General features: G+C 45.0%; 2 protein-coding genes across 2 annotated transcripts; one reads left to right on the forward strand and one right to left on the reverse strand.

The window, feature by feature from the left end:
* Window positions 1–346: 346 nt before the first annotated feature.
* GIQ15_01609 (uncharacterized protein) lies at window positions 347–1,578 on the reverse strand (the record flags this gene model as incomplete). Its single annotated transcript, XM_033549026.1, has 5 exons — window positions 347–581; window positions 635–719; window positions 786–876; window positions 934–1,045; window positions 1,109–1,578. 5 exons carry the CDS (start codon window positions 1,576–1,578, stop codon window positions 347–349), a joined length of 993 nt encoding a protein of 330 aa, XP_033409977.1.
* Window positions 1,579–2,739: 1,161 nt separating this feature from the next.
* On the forward strand, window positions 2,740–3,468 carry GIQ15_01610 (uncharacterized protein; the record flags this gene model as incomplete). Its single annotated transcript, XM_033549027.1, has 5 exons — window positions 2,740–2,841; window positions 2,890–2,911; window positions 2,970–3,032; window positions 3,086–3,357; window positions 3,409–3,468. 5 exons carry the CDS (start codon window positions 2,740–2,742, stop codon window positions 3,466–3,468), a joined length of 519 nt encoding a protein of 172 aa, XP_033409978.1.
* Between the last annotated feature and the right edge of the window lie 5,309 nt (window positions 3,469–8,777).

The following is an 8,777-nucleotide window of genomic DNA, read 5'->3' on the forward strand; positions in this document are numbered from 1 at the left end:
TGCGACTGACACACCGGTTGGCTAGGACTTGGCCTATTGGTGAACAAATCATCGACATGTTACAAAAGAGCGTCTACGCGTTAGCTACTGGTTACTTGACTGATCGGTTGCTGAGCTAATGCTGAGAAGCCAGGCTCTTATGTTTAGTTCGCGAACGGTTGGACAAAGGAGCCGGATAACCCATCCGTCCTCAAGGACCTTAAGACGATCTGGTCCGTGTCTTAATTAAGAAGCATTTAAAAATCATATTAAGTCAATATAATAATCATAGATGTGATATTACTTTTATTTAACAGCTAGCCGTACAAGTAGGGCCAATATCGTTAATACCCAATGCACGCCGACTTCAACCCTTATGCGCTTTCCTCTTTTTATTTGCATGGTGAGGAAGGAATTCTTCCTTATAAACCTTGAAGAAATCGAGTGGCTCCTGGGGATGAGATCCTGTGATATCGTGGAATGCTGTTGTTGAAATGTAATTCGTTTTTCCTTCACGAACCAATGAGTAATATTCTAGAAGGTACTGTAGTTCGGATTCATCGCTCTCTGACTGCGAGTGAAGCACCTTCTTAGCTTCGGCCCTACTAATTATTAGTATTTGCAATAATCTCAATGCAAAACAAGGCGGCCATACTCGGAGATATCATCGAATTCTAGCTTTGCGACCTCAGCGTTACTAGCTGCTTCAGCAAGCTCGTCGCCAGTGGCAAGCATAGGGCCTGGTAGAAAGATTAAGTGTGTGCCAGCGAGATTGACGCTTGGAATAAGTCTGGGCGTTCACATACCAGTGAGGACGATAAGTTGACCGCGATGGGAGTCGCTGAAGCCATGTTTTCCCTTGCCGGTCAGTACATGGGCCGCCACTTGAGCCACATCCTAGACCAGCATTAGTATATCCAGTATTATATATTACACCTCCTTGAGATAACCTACTCCTAAAGCGATTGGCGCAAACTTATGCGTTTTGCCAATGGGTAGAGGCAGCCTACCCTCCTCTTTAGCCTGAGGGGCATAGAGTAAGAGGTTCTCTGCATAAAAACCGGCACTGCAAACACATATTAGCATATAGATATAGTCTTTTCACATAGTAAACCAACGAGAATCTTACCGAATTACTACTGGACTGTGCCCAGCTGAAGTCGATGGATCTCCCTTGGACGAGAGAAAGAGACATTCAAGGTCAATGAACTCGCGAAGTCTCGGCTGCTTATCTCTCTCTGCAAGATCTGCTCCGGCAGAACTGATGAAACAGATATTTGGCACATTCGCCTTTTTTGCAGCATTGATCAACTCGACAGTAATGTCAAATTTATCTCTATGTGCAGGGGGAATGAGGCAAAGTGTATCAACATGTGTCTGTTGCAGGGTATTCACCATATCCTTCAATCGTCCTGGTTTATGCGGGACAATTTTTGCGCCCAGTTTCCTCAGCTGCTCACAGCGTTCGGCATTGGGATGCAGCGTGAGCCCAGCCACTGAATCGAACTGTTTTTTGAAATTTGGATCCGTGAGAAGAAGCTCTGTGATGAGATGGCCGGTATGACCATCAGCAGCGGTGATACAAAGTTTTCGTGCCATTGTAGCTTACTTCCTTGCAATTCGCAGCAACTCTCAAGAAGTCAGCTGATGGCTTTTGAAAGATGGATTTTGGATTATGAAGGATGGATTTTGAAAGGCCGATTCGCAGTTACTCGATCCCAGATCAGCTACTGATCCATACATGTATCAGGTGCATATATATATATTCGGTGAATTCGATAACCAATTTAGGGTAAGTGACGTCACTTCGGCTTCCAGTTAGAATCAACGAACCATGACTTGAGGTTACGTAGCTGAGACCGCGCACTTGTAGTCCAGCTCTGGCCATCCGGAGAACTAGGAGGATCAGAAATCATGCTTTTCTTCAAGAGCCATGGTGTTTGCCTTGACTTGAGTCTTCGCGATATAGAGACTTCATGACGCACGCATGATATCATCTTTTCCTACTCCTAGGCCTTTTCCCTTCTAATTCTATAATTTATTACTTCTATGATCATACTATACATACGTAGTAAAACCCCAATAACTATTGGCTCGTCACGGTCGGCAACCCTTGTCACAAAGCTTCGCCAACTTTATAACCAAGCGAAACCAGTTTCGATCATATATGAGTCATGACGTTCTCAAGAAAATGTACCCTGTATCTAAAAGCGGTTTATATCTGAACTTATCATTCCCCTTAGGAATATATTTGCTTGCTAACTATTCAAATTTTCTAGCATATTGGAATGCCAGGATTGTCCAACATATAAAAAGAAAGGTTTACGGCGCCGCCAACGAATATTTTAGCTTAGTCGGCATCTTTTCTTTCTCTAGGTATTTATTTGTCTGTTTCGACACCTGGCGCTGGCTAGATTAGTTCAGTCATGACGCATCCACTTCAAGCAATCGGGGCCGCGGTTGGGGCCACAGGAGCAGACCCGAGGCCGCAGCAGCTAACCTCCTTATTCCAGGGTGCAAATGATGGCCCAGCAAAGGTTGCTGTAAGACTAGCAGGAGTACAACAGGGTGGAAAGAGAGCCGATGATGCTCCCTACTTCGCCGATAATGAAGGTGCGCCTTTGCCAGATCCTGCACACAGTAAAACCGCTGGGGGTTTACCGCTTGTTTCGGATACATTTTTACTGCAAAAGCAACAACATTTCAATCGTTCAAAAAATCTTGAGCGTATGCTGCATCCATGTGAGCTAGAACCACACCATGTCCGCACCGTTCCAGAAGCTGATGATGGCCTTATTTCCAGGCGGCAGTGGAGCATTCGGTCATTTCGAGACCACTAATGACATGTCATCAATTTGTAAAGTGCGTGGGTTTTTGAAACTCTGAGATGTTGGAGACTTACACTACTAGGCGCACTTTTTACGCGGCTCCGGTGTGAAAACACCGGTTAGCTCATGGCCTAGAAACCATGCTGGTCTGATGTTTTTCAGCGATCATGGGACCCCCAAAGGTTGGAGAAACCAACATGGCTATGGTTGCCATACATTCAAGTGGTAATTTGACCTTATACTTAGCTGAAATCTTGTGCTATGCTCACACTTGCCAGGGTGGGTAAACCAGGAAGGCGAATATGTGTACGTGAAGTACCATTTCCTTGCAGATGATGGACAGCGCCAGTTCACTCGGAGCGAAGCTGTTCAGATGAGCGGTGAGGATCCAGATTACTCCAAGCGTGACCTGTGGTCGGCCATCGAGAACGGGGAAAAGATCTCTTGGACAGCCTATGTGCAAGTAATGAAGCCAGAAGAGGCAGATGCTACCAAGTTGAAATTCGACCCTTTCGACGTGACAAAAGTTTGGCCTAGGGCCCTCTTCCCAGTTCGTTATTCTATCCGCCTGTGGAACGACCATAAGCTTACCTGGGTATAGATGCATGAGCTTGGCAAGCTTATTCTTGATAAGAATCCTGAGAATTTCCACGGACGTTGAGCAGGCGGCCTTTTCTCCTGGAAGTATGGTGCCTGGAATTGAAGATAGTCCGGACCCGCTATTGCAGTTCCGGATGTTCTTCTATCGTGCGCACAGTATCATCGGATCGGCGTCAACTTACATCAAATACCTGTCAACTGTCCCTTTATGGCACAGTCATACTCTTCGCTCAATTTTGATGGCCCACTCCGCGTCGATGCCAATCATGCAATGAATCCGCATTATGCGCCTAATAGCTTCGTATCTAAATTTCGCCTGATGCCGCGGAAGTAGTATACCGGACACCCGACAATAATGTCGGCCGTCAATCGCACTTCTACCATGAAGACAATCTATCCGAATACGAACAACCCGGCTAGCTATACAAACGTGTTATGACCACCGAAGCAAGGGAACACCTGCACAGTAACACCGCCAGTGTACTTCGTTTGGTTGAGTACACGATTATTCAAATCATATATTTAGCACAGTTGTATCTCATTGACCCTGCCTACGCAAAGGGGGTATACGATTTGCTCCCCGAGAAAAGTTTAATTTTGCTGCAGTTGAAGAAGAGTCCGTCGGCGCGGAAAAGGCAGGAAAGGAACATAAATTTCTCCCTAGATCAGACTAGAGCGTTTGATGGGAATTCAACAGTGTGCGACTAAAGAGTTAAAAACGCATGCTACAGAAGCCTTCCTACTTCATGGGCTGGTATTGTTGAGCGCGGCTGTGGCTTCTGGATGCAACATTGATCTTTGTCTGAATAAACCTTGTCACCTGTGGCCGTCCTGTAAACCTACAGTCTTTTCTGTTATTCTAATATAAACAAGCTCTACAGCTAACTAGTCATACAACCTTTATAATAAACTATAGGGAGTTCAGTAATGAAGGTCATGTCGAGTTAAAGAGCATTTATAATATTGGGGCCGTCACATTGCACTGATTGAGTCAAGCAAGATATTCAAGGGACAACTATCTGGAGGCTCCGAAGCAGCCCCATCAAGGGGCCCCGACTTGAGCGCAACAGGTCTCGATCGCCTGGAGGCTCTGGAGCTGGAAGGCCACTCTCATTACAAACCTAGTTACGTGGCATGGTCAGTTACCTGCGTTATTCCATCTTATAGCCAGTGACTTTCATCGCGCCGCAGTGCTACAAGCTGGCGACTCTCCTTAATCCAAGATGGAGATATAGGCTCAAGCCTGATATAAGAGTGAAAAAGTAGCTCTTATGGGAAGCTTGGCTGATGGTGAAGCGTTGTAGAAGACGAGTCGATACTGAGGCGAGATAGGATACTATAGCTAGGCTGCTCTCAGTTTCAGGTGTGGCTTAAGCCGGTGGCTCTCAGCGTGAAGGCTTAAGGTTCTTGTTGCGATGAAGCTATTAGGTATATAGTGTAGCAAATTCTTATAAAAATATGGAATGTGCTTTATATTGAGGAGTATAGTAAAACTGTAACTGGTTTTGATCGCGAGAATAAATCTCTTTAATCGTGTGGACATGAGCATCCTTATATACATTTCCCAAAGTCCTTCCCCTAGGCTTTCGTCGTAGTCCATCCCTTGGACTACTTATTCTTGGCACGTTGTACTCTGAGTCACGTGGCCGCTGATCAATTTTATTATATCAAGGGTAGTACAACAAGGGTCACGAACCTAGGCTAAGATTCGCGTGGCATAATAGCGTTGTGAATTGCCATTGGCTAGCTCAAAAAAAGCTTCTGGCCTCGTCATCTCCTCGTTGGGTCTATTGCCCACCAGACCTTTTCTTTTCTTCCCACGCAGAAATGAGGGACGAATCTGCGCGCTTCGATATCTCATGAATCCCCTATAGATGGCAAAGCGAAGATGGTCACCAACGCGACTTGTCACACCTTTACTCTCGAATCTCATGTCCACATTTGTCTTTCGCCACAAGGATGGACCTATAGAGGTGGTGATTAACAGCGATAAGCCGGCCTCATAGTATAACGGAGGAGTAATGGATTATATTTTCCAGCTAACGTGTTACAGACCACCTGCGGCGCAGCCCCAGGATATACACTCATTGGACGGGAGGATCACAGGCCAGACCTTGAGGGCACTAGTCACGTGACCAATGGCGATAGGACCGATAGGATGGGCTTGGCAGCTTCCTATCGATACTATCATAACAACCAATAGGAGTGATAGGAACCCCTTGGTGGAGAACTATCGTACCTATCACTAGATATATACTATGTATATAAAGACGCTCATTTCCTCAGGATCAAGAGTCTTATACTCGCGATCAAACCAGCTACAGTTTTACCATACTACTTAATACAAAGCACCATTCTAGTTGTCTTATACTATATTTACCGAATACCCCTTTGCCCATTAACACAGGTCAACTTTGTCTTCACTGCTCATAAGGACCTTTAGCCTTCATCCAACCAAGGCACTGACTGAAGCCACACTTGGAACTGAGGGATAGTCTCGCTATAGTATTCTATCTCACCCTGGTACCGAGCCGTCTCCTATAACAACTTACTTCCAACCCAAGCTTTCCCTAAGACCTTCGTACCTTCTATCTTACGGCAGGTGTGAACCTCTGATCACCTTTAGGTAATCAAGGAGCGCCGTCAGCTTGTGACATTGATCGCCCCGACTTCACGGTTACAAAGAGGCATAATCAATTTCGACTTGATAGAGCCCCGACTTCACGGTTACGAAGAGGCAAAAGTAATTCCGACTTACTAGAGCCACCATACTGTCATAGACACTCTGACCCGAGTGACTTACGATTATATATCAAGAAGGACAAAACTAGGTACGTATCACCCTACCCCTGAGAGCATACTAACTACAGGAATATACCAAAGCAAGACGAGCCAATATGTCATCAGCAAGTGGACCAACCACCAACACCAACGCCTTGTTAGGGCAAATGCGACAGAAAATCATCGAGTTGGAAAAAAGAGTCGAAGAGCAACCCAACGATGAGCAGCTGGATGAAACCAACAAACAAGTGGAAGAACAACGAAGACTACTTAACGAATGCAAGGACATCGTCGAACAGACTTTAGAACAAGTTAAAAGTCACAAAGACGCCATCGACGTACTCAGAGTCAGAACCAGAGATAAGAGAACTACTGTTAAGATCCACGAACCCGATACTTATAAAGGAGACCGCGCCAAACTGGAACACTTCCTAGGGGAATGCAACATCTATCTGGCAACTAAACCAGGAGTCACTGATATAGAAAAAGTTATCTTCGCAGGATCCTATATGCGAGAAGCAGCGGCAACATGGTTCAAACCATATCTCGAGGACTGGACTAACACCGGAGGACGACCCATGCTATACGCGGATGTACTCAACAGCTACGCACGATTCAAACAAGTACTCAGACAATTCTTCGGAGACACCGACAGAAAGAGGACCCTACAACGCAAACTACAGGGACTCAGACAAACCAGGGACGCAGCGCAGTACGCAGCGCAACTACAGCAGATCTGTCAAGAACTAGGAATCCACGACGACGAGCAGAAAATGGCTATATTCGAACAAGGACTAAAACCAGAAACCCAATACGAAACCATCAAGATGGGACCATACAACAGTTTCGAACGAATGGTTGAAATGGCAGTACGCATCGACAATCAACTCTACAACCTACGAAACATACGACAAGGAAAGAACACTTTCTGGAAAGCAAACCAATACAAAGGGTCAAACAAACGCAACGATTACGGCACCACACCCATGGAGTTGGACGCCACTGAAAAACGACCTTATAATACCGAGAAAAGCAAAAGATGCAGGGACAAGAAGCTATGTTTCTACTGCGAGAAACCCGGACATATCGCAAAAGACTGTAGGAAGAAACAAGGGGATACCAAGAAGCACCTCAACGCTACCATTACGTCTAAGACTAGTAGCCACGAGAAGGAACAGGGTAGAGGAGGCTACCAAGACTCACAGAACGTCAGACAATACCTTAGGGCAATAAGGAAAGTCACCTATCTATAGCCACCAGAAAACGAACTCGACGACACATATAAACGAGTACCTGATATATAGCAATGACAAGGATGGCAGAAACAGGACGAACGGATTGAACAAGGAAAACAACCAGCGTTGATACGACAGAACGCGACAATAGGACAACGAACATACGATCCAGTAATAGGCCCGAACCAAAGAATTGTGACACCAGAATAAACAGACTCGGAAGGAGAAACCGAATCAGAATACGAAGATACGCAGGAAATGAACAATTGGGAAAACGAAGCACCACGGATAACGTTCAAAGATAGTCACAAACTACTACGGGAACAAAGAGAGAAATGTAATAACCAGATACCCGATGAACACTAGACAGTATATAAAGAAAAAGGACTATGCTTCAGATACAACAAGGAAAAACAGACAGAAGTCAGAGACCCCAGGCACCCATGCCACGACGAATATGGGTGGGACTGCCACTATAAATACCACATCTTTAAAGAAACATGGAAATCAGGATGAAGATTTCATTACGAAAACTATATGAAATGTCCATCGTGCAGGGACAGCAAGAATATCTACTGGAGGTATTATATAGACAAGGAGTGTCTGGTACACATCGACAAATACTCAGGATAGATAGATGGAAAAAGTGTCAATATAACGGACCAAGAAAACATAACGCCACACGAACGACTGGAAGTTTTATACTAGAAAATAGGCAAACAAATCACCATGTAGTATAAAGGACATACCATATAGTTCGAAGGAAAAGCGGCAACCAGATATTGGTTAAAGACGACATGACACTTATGAAAATAACTATAGCTCTAAGAGAGTCGAAAGGACCGAGCAATATAGACAATGGAGTACCCAGACGAGGACTTGACAGACAAACTCAGTTGGGAAGAACTGAATGAGGAAATTCAGACTTTAACTAGTACTAAAGGACCGCAGAACGAAGCTTATGATCAACAAACCAAGACGATAGGAAACAGACGATTTCGACAGTCTACAGGACTTAAAATAGGCAGAAGTCTAGCTGCGACAAGAGGAAAGAATCACTTGGTGATAGTAGTCCAATTGGCAGGGCTAAACGCGCGAGCACTGATCAATTCAGGAGCTACTGGGAACTTTATAGATCTGGAATTTGTGAAGCAGTCAGGGATTTATACCTAAATGAAAAAGGAACTATACGAACTGGGAGGACTTAATGAAGATTAGAACCAAAGAATCGACAAGGAAACCAGAGGTATGAAGGTATACGTCAAAGGACGGTACAAGGGAACAGAATGTTTCGACGTGACAAGCCTAGGGAGTTACGACATGGTCTTGGGACACCCTTGGTTAGCAAAACACA

This window comes from Arthroderma uncinatum, assembly GCF_011692745.1.
Source record: "Arthroderma uncinatum strain CBS 119779 chromosome Unknown scaffold1, whole genome shotgun sequence".
Taxonomy (NCBI): domain Eukaryota; kingdom Fungi; phylum Ascomycota; class Eurotiomycetes; order Onygenales; family Arthrodermataceae; genus Arthroderma; species Arthroderma uncinatum.